Source organism: Lepidothrix coronata, unplaced genomic scaffold, assembly GCF_001604755.1.
Source record: "Lepidothrix coronata isolate B3197 unplaced genomic scaffold, Lepidothrix_coronata-1.0 Scaffold138, whole genome shotgun sequence".
Lineage (NCBI taxonomy): Eukaryota > Metazoa > Chordata > Aves > Passeriformes > Pipridae > Lepidothrix > Lepidothrix coronata.
Genome location: NW_016690318.1, coordinates 2040570 through 2060356, shown reverse-complemented (window position 1 = coordinate 2060356; position 19787 = coordinate 2040570). Strand labels below are relative to the sequence as shown.

The following is a 19787-nucleotide window of genomic DNA, read 5'->3' as shown; positions in this document are numbered from 1 at the left end:
TTTAATTCTAAATAGATTGCTCTTCTGTTTGTCTTATTTACTGTTTTAACTCAGTAAAGTAGTAAAGGTTTAAATCAGGCTGAAACTGATGACCAATATCATAGCCATTTATGTAACATAAAAATCCATTCGTTTCTCTTGTTCTCTCTGGGAACAAATAGACAACACTACCCCTTTGCTTTAAGGGACCCAGAAACCAGGAAAAAATTTCTGTTGCATTTGGCATATTTTTCAATCACTGCAGAACTATTTATACACCGGGTGTAAACCTTAGGAAAGTCTCAGTCAGTCAGGATACTGCTACAGTAGTGTTTTCCAGATACAGCCTGTAGTGCACACATTCAATTGCACATAAATTTTGAAAAAAATAGAAGTTAAAAATAAAAAAAAAAATCAAGCCATAATTAACTTTACACAACTAGAGGCTGAGAGTACCACGGCCTTGTTTCAGATATGAAATAAATACTTTTATAATTTTAAACTGAAAATAGCCCTGTAAGTCTATTTATGCATTTACTCTTCATAGTCATGTTCCAGCTTCCTCAGCAGTATATACATGGTTAAAACCCATTGCCTATTAGAATAAACTTCTGGTGGGAAGTGCTAAGAATTCACCCCACTGCCTACAAATCTATCCAGAAATCTGTTCTCACTCCTACTTCCTCCTGTCTGTTCCTTTCTGAAACAGCAGTAGGGGGGTTGGGAGTTTGCCTTTCCTCTACTGGATCACGGTTGTGTACATGAACTTTACCAGACCATATGGCACTCTCTCTCAATTCGTAAGAGGCAAAACAAGCTCCCTACCAAGCCAATCCGAAGAGAAGCAGGTAAGGGCTAAAGCCTAACAGATACCAGCATCCATGTGCCTATGTTCATAGAGACCAGTTACTATATCTTGCCTATATATTAATGTAACGAGCAGGAAATATAGATAATGTTGCTTCAAGGATAAGAGCAGCCCTGTCCATACTCCCACAAGCATTTACAGCATGCTCCAGCTTCTCTCACAAAACTACCCAGCTGTCTACACACAAGTTCAAGTAGTCCAGAGAAAAATCAAGGACTTGAATGCATTGTTCAGCACACAACATGGGTTTGACATAAAGCAAATTACTGTATTGCAGAAAAAACAGTGCCTGTTTGATGAGCAATGCATGCAGAGGACAAGCCCACCAGTGGGAGAGTGAGACTAAAGAGAAAGGCTGAAAGCTGAAAAGAAACTTCCATAGCTGCCTGGAAGCTGCCAGGCAAAGCCAGGCCAAGAAGAAATAAGGTGGAGATGGATTTTCCTTTCTTGCAGGGAAAGCATTAAAGTTTTACTGAAAACCAAACTGCAAAAATCCAATAGGAAAACCACCCCAAGACACAGCACCTCAGAAGATAGTCTACTACTCACTCTCAGTGAAGAGCAGATAAGTTTCTCAAAAAGGCCCAACACAAAGTTGTGTTTAACTCAGGTAAAACTAGGATTGTCTGATCAAATACAATGAAATAGGATCTTGCTTATTTCCTTTGCTGGGAAGTTAAAACTGATTTTTACAGATACTTTATTTTCAATTTACCAAAATAATAATTGCCTTTTACAGCAGCTTTAAGCCCAGAAAAAAAGTTCTTATATAAAATAGTACAAAATTCTGTCAACATTTTTATACCAAGTTTTAGGGAACATGACTTACATGAACATGCAAGGAAGTGACTTGACAGAAAATAGCTCCCTCAGCTGGAGCTGTGTGATTTTTACTTTTAGTTTAATTCAACTAGTAATTATATTTGTATAACAGTAATCTAATTTTCTTATTTTACCTCTTCTGCTCACTGCTATGTTCTTAAGTTCTTTACGACCCCACAGATAGCTTACTGAGAATAACAATAAGCAGCTCTACTAGAGGTAGTAGGGAGACAAACCAAAGCAGCAGAAGGCATTGTCTATTACCAGCCCTAAAGAAATAAAAAAACCAGAGACAAACAACTGTCAACCAGCTGGAGATACATCCAGGCTCTGCCTATATTGAAACATAACTACAATAAAAAGCAAAAGTAGACCACAGTTTGCAATTGCCTCATTTCTTCATCAATATCCTACACAATGTGGAGACAGACATGGTCTGTACAAGATAACATTGCATAATATTCTGCCTTTAATTTATAGGTATTAATGCACCTGTAACCTGCAACCAAAGATCCATGACATTTGATACAATAATAGCAGAAGTGTTATTGTAAAGAACCATTCAATCCTTATGTTAAGGTTAAATATTCATCCCTCTCAATTTAAGAAATTGAACGTTTCACTCTGTCCACACTACATAAAGAAAATACATAAACAATTAAAGAAACAACAAATGAGGTGGCCAAGGGTTTTTAACAAAATCTCTAAGCACTCAACTAAGAGGAAGCATGACCACATCTCTATCTCCCTTAGAAAGCAAAAATCATCCTCTACTGAAACATGACTCTACACATGACAAAAGACTGCCACTTCCAGAATAGCAAAGAAAAACAATTTTCTTTTCATTGGTAAGCAGCTATGAAAAGATGGCATCTTTCTATTTTCTTGGTTCTGCTTTATGCCATAATTATGATGATTAAGCATCTAAAAACTTAAGGGTTCAAATGTTGGAGTGAAAAAGTTGAAGGGTTATAACCCTTGCTCACTTAAACCTTACAATGAATACTGGTAAGAGGATGTCAAAGATGCCAGTAGCCTATAACCAACCAACAAACAAACAAACACCAACAAAACCCTAATAAACCCACCTTTGGCAGAAACTTCAAAATCTGTGTTTAACAGCAGTGAATTAAAATACTACATAATCTAATAGTTAAAATATTAAATCTTACAAGTTCTATAGGGCAATAGATTTTAGAAAGCTCATGGAACCTCTTTAGGAACAAGATTCTCCAATTCACACAACAATAATTTGAGGTTCAGTTAGTATCAAGAACCATTATTTCTTAAAGGGCTTTTCCCAGACAGATTATATGTCAAATAGATTTAACCCCAGAGATGTAACATGAGCTTATAATAGTTATGACTAAATTACAAGTTTTAAAGTAGACAGCCATCAAAGTAAGGAGAACGAGCAATCGTGGATTCAGGAAATGTACATTGCCCTATAGTCAGCTAATGGCAACTTTAATAGGATGTGATGGATTTTTCTCCACCAGGAGAAAATACTGCCTGCATTTCTGCTTCAACAACCCACGCCAGCTGACTAATGGAGTTATATTTTTGTCTCGTATGAGGATGGTTACTTGCCCATCCTCTAGCAGTTGCAGAATGAAACATTAACAGCAGCTGTGGGGTGAACAGAAAAGCTGCTCTATTTGGTAGCCAAGACCCAAAGTACAGGCCTTTCCTCTTGAACAGTGGAGCTCATTTTCTGTCCCAGTGACAAAAAGACACAGCACAAAACAAAGCCACTTTTAGGGCTTGAAAGAGCTAGCTGAAGATACTTTTAAGGAGTAATAAATCTTCATGGGGAATAAAAGTAAAGGATTCACAGAAATTAAAAATAGGGTTCTTGGACAGATAAGAGCCCTTGGGAACTTAGAAGCTGTTGCTGAAAAGGAATCCTCGTGGATCCAAACAGGTTTCTTAAAACAACTCTTATCAAGTACCATTAAATATAAAACTCTTTAGCTCAGCATAGTAACAATCTGAATCCTAACAGACCAATCCCAAAGAAGCACTTCTGCCACACTACTGAATAATCAGCATATGCCTGCAACTCGAAACATCTTTTTATGCAAGCACTTGGGCTTCAGTCCTGCAAAAATTTAAATATATCACTCTAAGCAGACCTACAGATCTCTGTGGAAGTCTGTAGAGTTTATCACACACATAAAAGCTAACATATATTTATAAGTCTTGCAGGATAATTGCTTTTGGCAGAATATAAATAACACTGCTCTAATGTGTTTCAGCATCATGGTCTCCTGATTTAGGAGCCAGACATTCTGGTGAAGCCTGTCATTCTTCATATAAAGAATGGCAGCTGCATAGCCCACAGAGACATTTAAACTTCTCTTTGCATTTTCTTTAAAGTTTCAGAGAATAGTGTTTGGGCATTCTTTAAAAGTAGCAAGAAAGCTAAAAAGTGAAGCTGATAAAAATTGCCTAAAAATGTTTTCTTACTACTGCCATGGATACCAGCGGTAGGACTAGAAGCAATTCTTAGACAAACTCTCTATAGCTTCCAACACTTCCAAACAGTACATCAATTAGGCTGTGGAGTTTACCAGGTATTTTTCCAGAACCCAATGCACTGGGTGACAGGGCAATAACTCAATAAGAGAAGCCGTCTTAGTAACGGACTCTAATGTTCAATGTACTATATACTTCAGTAAAAAAACTTGAAAATCTGCTACAAGAAGATCTTTCAAATAGCAAGACAGGCATCTGAAATAATTTTAGAAACTTAATGCCAGCAGTTTGCCTAATTGATTTTTAAATGCATACCTAAAACTAGACATTAGATTTCTCTCCTTGTCAGTCTTCTTTATCTTTTCAGCATTGTCTTACTGTCTCTATTGCCTTTCATTTTAACTTGCAGCAAGGATAGACTTGAGCAAAGAAAAGAAACTTTGGTAACTGTCAATGCCATTGAGAATTAAAAGAATGGTATATATCACTTCCTGCAGTCACTACAGCTTCTGCAAGCCCCAGCTGGAACAGTAGAACTGTCTCGGCAGAAGGTCCAGCTCAAATAAGGGGAAAGGAATTAATATATTTTGTAGACATAGGTAGCTCTTACAGAAGCTTTACTTTTGCCCTTCCACATGCCTCCCCTGTATTTTTATTTGATACTTTCATCCCTCTAACACCACCTTGAAAAAACAAGAGTTTCACTGAAGATACATCACCAAGATTTTACAGCTGAGAAAGTGTTTCATGCAACAAAACCAGCCCTGGTGTAATTTAATTCTAGTCCAACACCACTAACAGGAATGAGCGGAAAAAACTTATTTTAAAATACTCAGCAGCTCTCTCAAAGCCCTATGATTTCACATCTACAGTCTGTATTGCCTTGGTCCAAATAAACAGTTAGAATTTCCTTGAATTCAATTTATTTCCATTAAACACATTCTGGTTTTGTACAAAAGTGACAGACCTACAGTTAGGTGGAACACAGAGACAAATTTTGAAGTATTTACCTAACTTTTAATCAATAAATCCTTTGTTTGAATCTCAATTGTATCTAGTGTAAAATAGCATCTTAAAAAAAACACACACAAAAAACCAAACAACGAAATAAACAACAAACACACCCACTTTCCAAGTGTTAATGAATGAGCCTTGACTGAATGAAGACTGAAGAAAGGTGACACAGGCAATCCCCTCCCTACTTCACAAGGTCCTTGCTCAAGGCCAAAGCCCAAGAGTACCAGCACCTTTCAATCCCTTTCTCCATCTGCTAAAACACTACTTTGGCATCAGAAAGCATGCAGCTGACACTAACATGACCATAAATTCAATGCATTTCCTAACAAAACTGAATTGCTAAGTTCCTCCCTAGAACATCATGCTTACCATTTTCCTTCATCCCCTTTTTCATGTGGTTCTTGTGAGACAAACCATTTAAAGAAATACCCATGCAGTACACAGATACTGAAGTACTTCATTTAGATACTAAGACTAATTTCAAGTTCTAACATAGAAACATGAGCAGAAAATTATACCAAAAAATTAAAACTGAGTAAGTTGGAATAGCAAATTCAATTCACTTTAACTTCTGAATGCCTGAAAACACAACACTTGAATTAAGAAGAGATAAATCATCTGAAACTAAATTATTGCTAAAGTCAAATGAAGCCCTACCAAACAATTACATGGCAAAGTTTCCTGTCAAAGAATCCAAAATCAAATAACGTATTTCAGCTCAAACCTTCTAATGAGGAAAACAGATGCATGTGGAATTTAACCAACTTCCATAGCAAGTAGAAAAGTCAGGAAAAGGATGACAACAAGAATTTTTGCCAGATCCCTTATGGCAACACTTATGTTTTTCTGTAAAGCATTAATAATACCAAGGTAACAGCAGCATTAACATCTTAAGATAATACAGTACTATTATTCATTTGTGATGCTCTTGGAACACTCTGTGCAGATATTAATTGCATCTTTGAAGACCTTCAATACGTATTAAGTTTCTAAAACATTTTCAAAGGAAGATTTCCAGTCTCCCAGAAAGGAGAAACTGTAGCTGACCCCTCCGAACCATCACTTGCCTTGTCACAAAAACTTCCCCAAACCATTTCAAACCACAGATCTGCTTTACCATTAAAAAGCAAACAAGCAAGCCTTTAAGTTCAGTGAATTTTAAATAAATCTACTCCCACTCTCCCTCATTAACTGATTTCAACTGTAAATTTGCTTTAGTTGCTTTAAGAGGTAACTATTAACTACATAGAGACAAAGTTATTTTTTGTCAAAATGACAACACTAGTACCATTATATTTAGTGAAACTGCTCATGTTCTTACACAGTTGTAGCTTATTTTGAAATACTTCACAGGTTAACAGAAATGGTCTGGAAAAAAAACAACAAACCCAAACAAAACCCTCAAACCCATTCTGAAAAGAATTTCAGATTATGTAGTCTATCAAAACCCATTAAAACAAACCCACCCATAGCACATATTAGTTACATCATGACAAATCTTCCTACTGCCTGGGGGAGGGGGCATTTAAAAAGAAATTCATACTTGCCTCTTAAAAACACCCATAGAATTATGAAGATTTGCTTGTGAGTACCCTTTTCTGCATAGTTTTACAAAGGAGCAGCAACTTTCAGACCCTTCAGAGCCACAGATAAATAATTTTGTACAATCCTAAATAATATGATTAATACTGAAGTCAACTGAACTCCTCTGGATCTTGGAACCTAACTGGTAGCAGCCTCAACCACGAGACTGGGCAACTACTGCTACAGTACTGAAATGAATAAAGCATGCACTCAACATTTTCCTTTGTGCAGAAAATGGTATATAATGGAGCTCGAGAAACTGAAGATTAATGAAGAGAAGTTTTATCATTAGGAAAAAACAAACCTTACAAAATCATAGACAAAACTAATACATAATCCTCCTTGTCTCTGCTGTCAGATACTAGAGCAATTTCTGATCATGCTCTCATGGGAGTTAAAGGCATACAAACACTACCTGGCTATTTAAAGTGTGAGAAGTACTGATCCAAGCTTCTTGTGATCTACTGGAATATTGTAGGAAGAAAGGGTTAGAACAAAAGATTTTCCTACTTTTTGACCAGCACTGTTATTGACAAAGGACATATTCCAGAGACAAACAGAAGTAAATTCTGACAAAATTATTTGCAGAGCTATAGTAAGAATTCATTGCAGAGGAAAGCAAAAACAGTCCTTTGGAGAACACCATTTTCCAGTGTAAATAAAGATAACAGAAGTTATATCCTACTGTAGACACGATACAACCAAAATTTTTTTTTGTTAATGATAAAAGCTTGAACAGCATCTTTCAATTCAACTGTTAAGGCTGAATTTGTCAGGAATCAAATATACATTTTATTATGTAGACAAAATAAGGGAATATTTGTCTCAGTCAAGGAGTAACAACATTGTAAAAAAATCCCCTCTCACCAAATACACCTTAGATCACAGATATTAATGCTCTGGGAAAGGGCAGTTATGTTTTCTCCACTGTAAAATACATAGCTATAAGTTAGCAAAGAAACAAAAAACTCAGAAAGCAGATAATCTCTACCATAGGATATTACAATTTCTGCACTATCTGATTGTAATCGCCTTTAAAACTGTGAAGCAATCTCAGAAAACCTGTCCAAAAATCACTCTTGCCCTTGAGAAGTGACACTTATTCCTTCCTCCTTGGCCATGTGAAATTTAATTAGGATATCTCTTGCAACTTCTCTACTGAAATGATCTTTTTCTAAAGCACATGGCAAAAGTTTGGATCACTGTGCTCTATTTGGGATGATAAATCCATCAAAGCTCATTGTTTGCATGCTCTTGATGAAAGGAGTATGAGGATCTTAAAACTAACCTGAAGCTTTTACTTCATCCATTGAGCTTCAGTTGTGGGGATCAAGCTCAAACAGCACAGATTGGCCAAAACACAGAAAAGCCAATCCTGTATCTGCTAGTAGCTGCTCAGGCCTAAAAAGCAGCTGAAATAACAGACTCGGTAAATTTATTTCCAGTTATTCTTCAAGTTTAATCCATACATTTTGATTTCGTTTGGAAAAGGAGATATACCTATAACTGCAGTTCTACTGCAGGAAGATTTATTTGCAAATATCAAAAAAGTTGAATTTTCTGTAGCAAAGAAGTGACTCAACATTGATTTTCGACATTTCTGTAATGTCTTCTTCTTTCACTGCTGAAAGGACGATGAACTTGTAGCCTGTGGGAAGCATTCTGTCTTTCTACAGCAAAGGAAACACATGTTTGTATTTGGGTTATGTTTTTATTGTTCCAGAGCAGTAAAAAACAGGCTTCTTGCTACCATTGCTCAAGGGTAAAACCCTGGTATTAAGACCTGTAAGGGTGCTCAGTGCACCAGTGAAAACATCTCAAAGAGACAATAACCAGTATATTATTTTCCAGAGAAGCTTTTCAGGATAAGCTGTTAGAGAACACTAATACAGAGAAATACTCAGAAAAAAATGCTTCCTAAAAATGCTAAAACCAAACCAAAACCTACAGGGATGAGTCTCTAAAAGCCAACACACCTGCAAACATGGAAAAGATATGCCATTTCAGAAGTAACAATCAAACAAATGGAAAAAAAAAAAAACACACAAAGAAACAAACCCAACAAATAACTAAGTAATCAATGCAAACCCCCTACAGTTTTAAAAAGGTACGGCAGAGAAGGAAAGAGAGGAGAGAACCTGAAAAAGCTCCTCTAATTAGCTAACTAAGCTTATCAGTTTTCCCCTAGTTAACCACAACTTACTCCAGAATACGGAGAATAAAAGGTCCTCGCAAGAATTACACTATACGGAACTACAGCACTCTAAATTCATGTCTTGCTCTGGAACAGCTTCCTTGAATAGACCTGTTCTTCATACACAATAGACCAAGAAGAGTTCATGTTTTCTACCTTGCTTCAGGGGAATGAATGTGGACATATTCTCCTTTTGCAGAATTTGCAGGTGGCCTAACTGAGAAATGAAAGCTAGTGAATTCATGCACCATAAGCCTAGAGAGTTCAAAGAAAAACAAAATCGGGTTTGTATCAGTGACAAACATTAAACTTGCTTGCCCAAGTATCTCCTTTACACTATGCAGAACACCCTAAGTATATGATGCAGGATACTTAAAAAGCATGTGATAAGGCAACACTACTTCAACTTTTGAAACTATTACCAAAAAGTCGTCTTCACCCCTCAGACAACCTGAGGGGGAAGAGGGAAGCATGTAATCCCATAACAAGATTCCCTCAGCCTGTCTGCAGCCAAGAGGCTGAGGTGGAGTTTGGTCACCAACTCAGTTTTCAGTGCCCCAGGCAGATGCTTAACTGATTTCTGCAAATCCTCCATTACCTAATGCAGGGTTGTTAACATGCACAATTATTCTCCATCACCATAGTAACAGAGCACGTACATTTTAAGGTGCATATGGGGGCTCTTCTAGAGGATGTGTCAAGTTGAATACAGCTAGGACAATATAAGATATTTTAAGTGAGCCCCGTTCAGTACAAATACAGAAAGCATGAAAGTACTGTGCTAGAGATCATCACAAGACTGCTCAAGCAGTGGTTACACATCCATTAAAAAGTTTTCTGGAGGCTGAAAGAAGTAGGAGATGAAGCAAGATTCTGTCAACACTTATGGGCCTTAATGCATTAAAACAGCTCTGTAATAATGGCCTGATTTTACACACACAAACTTCTTCGGGAAGCACATAGCATAACATCGTAAAAGATTTTGTGAACACCACAGTTTACCTGTAAGTTGCCCTGCCTGCCCTTCCCCCATCAAAAAAAAAGAGGAAGGAAAAAAGATCCAGAAAGAAAACATACTGGTTAAGAAATGATAAGCAACTGGCATTTTCATTTCAATGAGAGCTGCAAGTACTTTGCACTTACATGCTTGAAGTATGAATGACACTATTCCTCCAGGACACAAGTGACACCACAGAAACCCTTATGTTAGGTGCCTCCACAGCAAATAAGCCCATACATGTCAACAGCCAACCCCTAACAAACCTGTCAGAACACTGCTTTACCTTTCAGTATTAGTGTTTACAGAATTTTAATGCTTATTAAGATGCACTCTTCAATTACACAGCATGACCAGAAGGTGCACAGGCACCACATCTGTGCGTGACCAGAAGGTGCAGTCCTCCTCCCTCACACAGGAGGAGAAGCAAATGAGGCAAACAAGGATCTAAAAGAAAGAAAATGGGTATTTCCTAGTATTGAAGGTTTGAGAGCAGAACCCAGGCTATCTGATTATATTCCTGGATCTGCCTTATTATCAAAATCATCAAAATTCATACACCCTGGCCACATGGATTGTATCTGCACAATCTCAGCTCTCAAGCCTGAAAATTCTCAAGCATTTAATTTTACAGCTTTGCATTCCCTTGGCATGCTCATTGTATACCATTGGTACCAGTAATCAATTTCTTCTCCATTTTTTCCTTTAAAATCTTGCAAAATTAGAAACAGCAACCCCAATTTTTTTTGTATCCAGTAGCCCAGACATCAGTACCATCTGAACCACAAGTGGAACTTGTAACAAGATAGATAATTGCCCTCAGAAGAGAGCACAAACATACCCATCCTAAGTCTATCCTATTAGAAAACTTCCAAATTATTCTGAAGTGAGCAAAGACCAGTGATTATCAACAACAACTAGTGCTTAAAAACATACAGCTTTGGTACCTCAGGTCAGCTACTTCTGTAGATGAAAAACCCCCTCAAGATTCCCCATTTTAAATGTATGGGCCTCAACTCAAGCTTCTTTACACCTTTTAAAAATTGTGCTCCTGTTCAAGATTCAACATACATTGGCCTCAATCACAGGCTTCATATTAAGGTGTGCTGGACTGGGATCCAGAGTAGAGTAAGCACATCATGCAGAGAAAGAAATACCCAGGGCTCAGAATACTTTATCCTATCTGAGAGGCTGAAAAGTTTCTAAATCAGAGCAGGTTCTGTACTCACACCTTTCACTACCCTTACTTAATTCCTTCAAGAGGTTAAAGAGAGAGAAATAACTTCTGCCCTCGAGGTTTGTACCACTTCACCAAAACAGTTCTGCACAATTTCTGAAACAAAAAAAATGCCAGGCAGGAATCCTCACTGACAGCTACATCTTACCAGTCTGGGGTTATGCAGTCTGACTCAGAAACAATTTTTAATAAACCTGATACTAGTTTTCAGTAATGACTTGATTCATTAATGAAATTCTCGATGCTCCTTGTTGGTGTGCTTGTTTGGCCACAGCATTTGACTTGAAACTGAAATAAATCAGTTTCGTTTTTGCTTTGACAAACTTCAGTTTAGTATCGCAACTAGTCAGCAGGACCCAAAGAAAAAAGGGTAGTTGTCAACAGTTGTCAGATCATCTTGGGGAAGACCTATTTATTTGGTACTGCTTTCCTGGAGTTTCTTAAAAAAAAAAAAAGAAAAAAAAAAAAAGACAACTCTTCCATAGATTTTAACGATACCTGCTCTCACAAACCATTCAAACCAACACTATCTCACAAAACCATTCAAGCCAAACATCTGGGTCACAGAATTTCTTCTGGGGTTCTGAATAGAAGAGTGTTAAACTCACTGTAACAGAATTAGACTTCCTCATCTAATTAAAATATCACAAATAGCAGTAGTGAAGACACAACAATTAATACATCAGGGAGGGGGGGAGAAGAAGAAACAGATCCTTTACCACCTCATTTTTAAGATGGTTCAGATGTTTCAATTATACACGTTTGGGGAATTCTTGCATAGCGCACACATGAAAAATATTTTGTTCTAAATGGAAGCCTGGTATGAGGCAGCAATGCAGAATGGAACACAGTAACTGATGAAGCTTCTGTGGCCTATTTTCCCTACTTGAATTGAATTATTTACTGTCATATGACAGTGAGTTCTTAGAAAAAAAAATGCTTGTGAGTGACCTCCTTGTATAGATGCATTTATTGTCACTATATTGGGACATTATTATTATCACCATCTATTTTCCCCACCTTATTTGGGGCACTAGGAGTTAGTGCCTGCAATGGCATACAAGTCAGTTGTTATTTAATCAGAATCACATTTATAAACAAATCTTAATACTCAGAGCATTTAAATGCACATTTTTTTGTCCCTCAGCATACCTAAAGATTTGTAGGTTGCTTATTTTTTTTAAATTCTTTTCTTGTCATATGTAAGGGAAAATTAAAATAAAGCAATGAATATAAATAAATTAACGTATATTTTTTAACAAACTGATATCACAGATATCAGTATGATTATTACATAAAAGATAAGTCTGAAAAGATTTGAAAACACATGCACTTAAAATGTCTGCTTATTTCGTACAAGTAAGTATTGTTCAATGCCACCACAGTCTTACAGATTGATTCCTATTACAGTTTTCAAGTAGGAGAAGTACCAGGCTTACCCTAGTAAAATATACCATAAAATATGTTACCATATACAACATATTATCACCTCATGAATGAGAAAAACCACAGGGAGTAGTGACAGTCAACAGATTTTACTAGAGCATAGTCTAAGCATCAGCAAAAAAAAAAAAAAATCTTCTCTTACAGAATACAAAAAAAGTAAGTGCAACAGAAGTATATATTGCTATTGTCTCAAGACTAGAAATATATGTCAATACAGAAGAGCATCCAGTCCTCTTCCTTCCCTCAAAAACCAACCATTGCTGAAGATAATTTCTGCTGACTACCAAGACTGGTTAGGGGACACACCTAACAAAGTATTAGAAAGTATAAAAAATGTTGCAAATGTCTTTCCATCTTATTGAATTTTAATTTGGAATATTTGTACCACATTAATTGCCAGTAATTAAATAAATACTTAACAACACAAAGTGCTTTCAGAAAGAGGTATGAATATTTTTCAAGGGAGAGAAGAAGGAACAGATTTTATATTTTTAATGACCATTTAATTTTTGTTTACAATCAATTCCAGCCATTCAATAATTGTGCAAACTGTGTTAGCTAAAATTCACGTGCTTAAATGTTGTTGCACACTAAAACAGAAAGGGAAAAGACAAAGATTTTTCCTTTCTAAGGCAGCCATAAAGCAACTGGGATCCTGAACAAAATGGCAACTTCCAGATATCTTTCAAATTCCTTTAAGGAAACTGCAAAATGTTCCAACTGAGAAAGAAGATTAAGAGGAAGAAGGCAGACATTTAAACATTTGAACAACAGCATTTAAGACAACATACACAGTATGTCCTATCATAGTTACTTGTTTTGAATCAGGGGAACGAAAGCCAGAAAAAGACAAAATTATTTCTTCTGCCTCCTTTTTAAGCTTGTATCAATACTCTGAAAAGTATTTTTTATTTCCGGTGTTTGTTGTAATCCCATCAAGTCATCACCAATACATACAATTTCTCCAGATATACACAAGAATGGGTAAATAACAAACAAAACTGCCAGTGTTTAGCCTAAAAACCACCATATTGCCCTCAGCTTTAATCCTGTGACTTCCAATCTTGTCAAGATACATTCCTTTCAAGAAAGGTCTCTACTTTTAAAAGGCACACTGACATCCTCACTGTCACTTTAACACTTCAAGAGCGTTGAATTTTAAATGAACAAACAAGGGAAACACTCATCATTCTTTAATTGAAATATTATTGCTGGCTCCAGTTATGCTGCAACATCCCAAAAGCATTTTTCTGCAGTATCACAGTAATCAAAGATTGTTGCTAGAATGAACCTTTAAAAAAAACCAACAAAACCACACCAAACTGACTCTCAGATTATGTAACATGCAAATTCAGTTTCACCTTCAAAATAGCGTCACGTAACATAAAGCCAAACAGACAGCAAGAAGCAATTCATAAGACTGGAAATGCTTCCCAAGGACTCTATAAGGAAACATTCTCTCAAAAGAAAATACATCAGAATTGCAAGATTTAATACAATCAATTGGGTTAAAAGATGCTTTCTTTAAAAAAACTACTTCTTTTTACAAATTCCTTTCATTAAGGGATGAAAAATTTATAAGTCTACATATGCCCCAAACAGCAGAAAAAATACTAGCCTGCTGACAAGTGTTAAAATCCTCCCAGAACCAATAAACCTAAAGTAATTAGCATTACTTTTTGTGATACAATTTCATGTTCATCTTTCAGTATCTTAGCTTGTAATACAGATTCAACCCAATTCTGAATCACAAATGAAGTACAAACAGGATTTTCATATATACTGAAGGAAAACATAATCAAGTACCTTATTTAAAAATATAGTTTAGCTTTACTTTTCAAATCAACACTTGAAGATGTTTATAGCTTCGTAATCTAGAGGCTGTTAAGCACACAGCATTACTATATACTCTATCTAATTTATAATCTCTTTATTAAATTATCTAGGAAAATGAGTATAAGATTAACCGTATTTATGCGGTAAAACAATTAGCATATGACAGTCTGAATCTGTAAAAATACAGTATGTAAAAGCACCTCTGAATACAATTCAAGAGCACAAGAAAGTGGCCACCTGCAATACAGAGGAAGGTAAACAAGCCAGTAAAGCAGTGTTCCCACTTTTCAACAGCAACAACTCAGACTCCATCTTAAGCCTGTCATCATTCATCCCTACTGAATGGGGACTACACAACATAATTATTCTGTTGTACCTAACACTGAATTCAGTAGTATTTCTATTCAGCAATAAAATCTGCCACCAAAACAGGAATTTGGTACAGTGCTCACTGACCTCCCTGCTTTGACATTATGTTAAGTTGCATGAATAGCAAATCAACCCGTGAGTCCACAAATCTACAAATTCCTTAATTGAAAAACTGATAGTATTTGTGAACACACTGCGTTGATGCTGTCCACACGGACTGCAAAACACCACTGAGGGGAAAAAGACTAAAATTATCTGGAAGTATAGAAACACTTCCACGTAACACCATCCGACAAATACAATAACATCATTGTAAGAACAATGTAAAAGTCACCAACGAAGACTCATTTTGTAGCAATGAGAATTTTATAAGGCTGCCTTCCATATGTTCATGGTCGAGAAGGAACCTGTAGTCCTTAATGCAGCTTTTTAATTAATCTTTCCCACCACCACTGAGAATTTAACATCATTAACTGAGGTCAAACTCTAGACACCACAAATATTTATATCTTACTCCATAAAATGAAGTTTTATAAACAAATAACACTCAATTACCAGAATACTTGCTATAGTCACAATGACACAAAATGCATTGCAAAGTACTCGTATTCACTCTTATATGAGAAAAGATCTGTTAATAAGCTCAAGGCCATTGATATCATCAATGATACTGATAAAATTAAACAGAGTGAATTTTGAATATATGATCAATTTCCATTTGTGGATCTGTCCTGTTTTCACAAATGGTTTATCTGGTGTTTCAATCGAATTTCCCAGCCATTTAAAGTGACATGCTTGTACTGTGTGTAAAAGGAACAAGAGAGAAATAACAATTCTGGCCTCACCAAAAATGCTGTCAAAAAAAGCAGAGCAACTGAGAAACACTTTTTATTTTTCTTCTGAAATTCTAATAACCGAAGTAAAAAAGAATAAAAATCTATTCTTTGAGAAAAATCACTGTTTACAGTGCTTTGTAAGACTATACACATTCAGTTCTATAACTGAATAAACTCAAACCAAATACTGTATGTGAGCTTTCCTTTCTCATATTAAGTAAAGGTTAGTAATATTTCAGGTAGTCTCTTAGGCTGCGGTAACAACAGGCCTCCTCCACTCCATGAATGTATAATTAAGGATCACCTCAGTGTAATTTGTTAGGCTAATGAAATAGGTACTCGTGAGCAACGAACATCACCATTTTAACACTTGCAACCACAAAACAGTTACATCAAACAAATATATTGTCTGCTTTAGGGATTCTTCAGCAGTAAATTTCATTCAATTTTATTATCTTTTTAATTTTCAATATATTTAAAATCAAAGTTAAGACACTGACCTCTAAACAATTTATGCCATAATAAAAACATTTCCTGTATTCTGATATTTCAGAGGTCTCTTTAGCCATGGCACAGATTAAGAAGAAATAATGACTGCTAATCTGCTGTAAAATTCTCAAAGTAGACAAAAATGAACCGCAGTGCTGATTTCTATCAATTTAGTTGTCTTCACTGTCACTTGTATTTTACGATGGGCAACATTTTCAGATGCCTCATTAGGTATGACTGACTCCCTTCTGCACCAGGTTGATATTTTGCATATCTAAGACGGTATTGTTCAATAAAATGTAAATTACTCCAAATGGATTAATATACTGTTTTCAAAGCGTGTTAATAATAACGAATTTGAATTTCAGCATTCTATTTTTGGGTCAATATTTCTGGAGCGGAAAATATTTCAACATTTTCTGAATATAACTCTTCCTAGCTTAGATGATACAGCGAGAAGGCACTTCTGAATTAATGGTCCTTTATAGGAAAAGGACAAACTTAAACTATAAAAATAAGCCTTCTCGTCCCCCCTACAGCCCCTTCTACAGTGACTTCCCGTGCTCGCAGCCATAGGCCCTCTTTCTGTTGCCTTCTCCGATAAACCTGCCGGCCTGGCTGCCTCTCCCTTCCCATGCAGGTCTGATCTGCGAGGCTGCTGAATGCAGACACTGTACTGCACTGTGAATGGACAGCCAGGTATTTTATGAATGGAGCGGATCACGTGCTCCCAGCACCTCCCCGAGCTGATATTTCCCACATAACTGTGTCAACAAGCAGCGAACAGCACATATTAATACAGCAGGTCCTGGAGACCTTCCGCCGCCGGCCGCGGGCCGCAGGCTGGCCCTCGGCGCGGGAGCATCCGCTCCGGGCGCTCCGCAGGGCAGGTTCCGCCGCAGGTCAGCGGTGGTGACAGCAATTCTTTTTCTGTAATTTTTTTTTTTTTATGAATGGAGATTGTGGTATGCAAATGAGAGCGATTCACAAAAAAGGAAACATGGCGGCGGCGGCCCCGGCTCCGGCCCCGCGGGCGGCGCGGCGGCTGCCCCGGCCCGGCTCCCCTCGGCCCGCTCAGCGCCGCGGGCGGCAGCGCCCCGAGCCCCGTCCCGCTGGGCCCCGCTCCCCGCGGGGCTCGGCCCGCGCTACTCCCCGGGGACCCGAACGCCTCTTCGGGGGAGCGCACGGGAAGGTGTGCAGGCTTTGCCTGGAGGGAGGCAGTGAAATGGGAAATCCTTTTTTCCTGCCGGCGGAGCCCCGTCCGCACCCTGTCTGGCAGCCCGGCTGCTCCCCTGCCCCTCATCGCTACCCCCAGACACAACAGGCGCAGCGCTCCCTCTCCACCGCCATGGCCGCGGCAGTCACCGCATCATTCATAAAATCAGCCCGAGCAAACCCCGACATCGCAAATCGTAACGCTACGGCTCGGAGACCGCAGCAATCAACTCTAAACTTCCCGATCACAGGAAAAGTTTCAAAATACTTCATATTCCTTTTTCAATGCCATAAAGAACTCGGATGTTTTCTGACAAATATTTATCGCCTCCGACCGAAAATGTATTTCAAAGACAGATTACATTCAAGGGGATACAGCCGCACACACACACAATCTCCTCTGGATTGCCTTCAAACCCCTCACAGTAAAAATATTAAGAGATCCTTGAACTGTCCCTTTTCTCTCTGAGGAGAAATAAAAAAAAAAAAGTCACAAGTGCTCATTAAAAGAAAAAAAAAGAGCTTTAGGGTAGGTTTAAGCTGTATTTACACTGGCTGACTCATCCAATTAAAATTCAGGAGCAGTTTCCTGCAGGATGAAGCTCCCACACACTAGTTTCCATGTGAAATATCTACAAGTAATAGGATATTATCAGAGATGGTACGTGCTGATACCTCTCTGGGCATACTAAACCCATCCTCCCGCTCCAAGACACCATCGTTATCTGCACCGTTTTCTATCGGGCTTTAACTAAACCAAGCTTTTCTGGCCGCCGGCTCGCAGCCCTTCCAAACTAAGCTCCTTCACAAAGAGGGAGCTTCTGGGCTTCCATGAACGCGAGCAGCAATGCGCAGTCCGCGCAGGGGTAGGACAGGACACGTACGTGCGCGGGCAAAGGCCCCGCGGGGCGCAGAGCCGAAGGGACGCGCCGAGCCCCAGCCCCATCCCCATCCCGAGGCGGAGGGGAGGTGAGGGCACGGCCACTTACTCGTTGTTAGAAGTCGCCGTCTCTTCGCTCATTTTCTCCTCACCACGATCCGACAGGCACACGGAGCAGCACCGACGCAGCCAGGGCGCAGCCAGAACTCACCAGAAACTTCACCATTGTTACCCCCCCGGTCCGCCGCCCCCGGCCAGGGCACGGGCCGTGCGGTGAAGTGAGGGAGAAGAAGGGAAAAGGGGGAGGAGAGCGGTCTTTATCCTGGAAACGCGAAATCCTGTTGTCCGGCGGTGCAGCGTATTTCCCTTATCTTAAAAGGTGATGATGGTGGTGGTGAAGGTAGTGGTGCTAACAGCAGCAACAACCACGGATCTTCTGTTCTCGAGCTGCTCCCGGTTAAAGGGGGACAGAGTTGTAGAGACAAGGGACGGATTCCTGCCGCAAAAAGCTGCACCGCACCGTCCTCCCGCTGCAGCTCATCTCCCGCTGCAGCCGCCTTCGCTGCTGCCCTCCTCCTCCTTCTCCTCCTCCTGCTGCTCGGCCGCCTCCCTCCCTGCCCGCCCGCCTCCCGCGCACAGCCGGGGCAGGCGGCGGCACAAATTCCTCCAGACACCGGAGCTGCCACAGGCCGGGACAGGCGGGGAAGGAAGGGGGGGGGACGGGAAAAGGGGGGTAGAGACGCTCGACGGGGCTCTCCCACCCCCTCCAAAGCGACGCCGACCACTGCGGAGGGAAGACGCGCCGGCCCCAAGGAGAAGGCTGGTGACGGGGGGAGGGAGGCGTTTTAAACCAGCCTGGGGGTGGGAAGGGGGGGGACGGCGGAGAACGAGGATGCGTCACGGCTGTTTGTGTGAGGAGAGGCGCGGGGAGGGAGGGGGAGCGGAGCTGCCAGGGCGAGAGAGGAGCCCCCGGCCGCAGGACGAGGGGGAGAAGAGGGAGAAAGCCCGCAGGGAAGTTCAGCGGCGGCGCTTCCTCCCCAGCAGTAACTCCATTAGCGGCCGCTGCCGCCGCCTCGGCTCCTCGCGGCCGCCCCCGCCTCCTCCTCACAGGAAAACTGGGCGGAAGCGTTGACTTCAGGCTCCTTCCGCCGCCACAGCTTGATCCAAAATAACCACGGGGGAAAGGGAGGCGGGAGAACGGAGAGAAGAGCAAGGGGAGCAAAGTAATCCCCTTGACCTGCGCCCGCCGGCGGACGGGCCCGCGCCACCGCCTTCCCCCCGGCGCCCGGCGCTGCCCGGCGCCCGAGTTTCCTGAAAGTAGTTCCCTCCCCCCGGCTCTGCCTCACGCGCGGCCCGCGGAGCCGCCGCCGCCGCTACACACGCACGCACGGCGCCGCGGAGGGATACGCGGCTGCCCCGCCGCCACTCCTTCCTGGTCGGGGGGCGCGGGGCCGCCGCTCCCGGGTCTCGCCGGCCCTGGGCTGGGGCGGGGGCGCAGCGACAGCGCGGCCGGTGGGCTGGGCACGGTGCGGGCCCGCGC

At 40.1% G+C, this 19787-nt stretch overlaps 1 protein-coding gene across 1 annotated transcript in view; it reads right to left on the bottom strand.

Annotated features, from left to right (window-relative positions):
- The window catches only part of SPRED1 (sprouty related EVH1 domain containing 1), a 61967-nt gene extending 42458 nt beyond the window's left edge, over window positions 1-19509 (bottom strand). Inside the window, exon 1 of the mRNA XM_017827380.1 lies at window positions 18357-19509. Coding sequence (XP_017682869.1) covers window positions 18357-18388 — 32 coding nt within the window. The 5' untranslated portion in view covers window positions 18389-19509. The remainder of the gene's footprint in view (window positions 1-18356) is intronic.
- Between the last annotated feature and the right edge of the window lie 278 nt (window positions 19510-19787).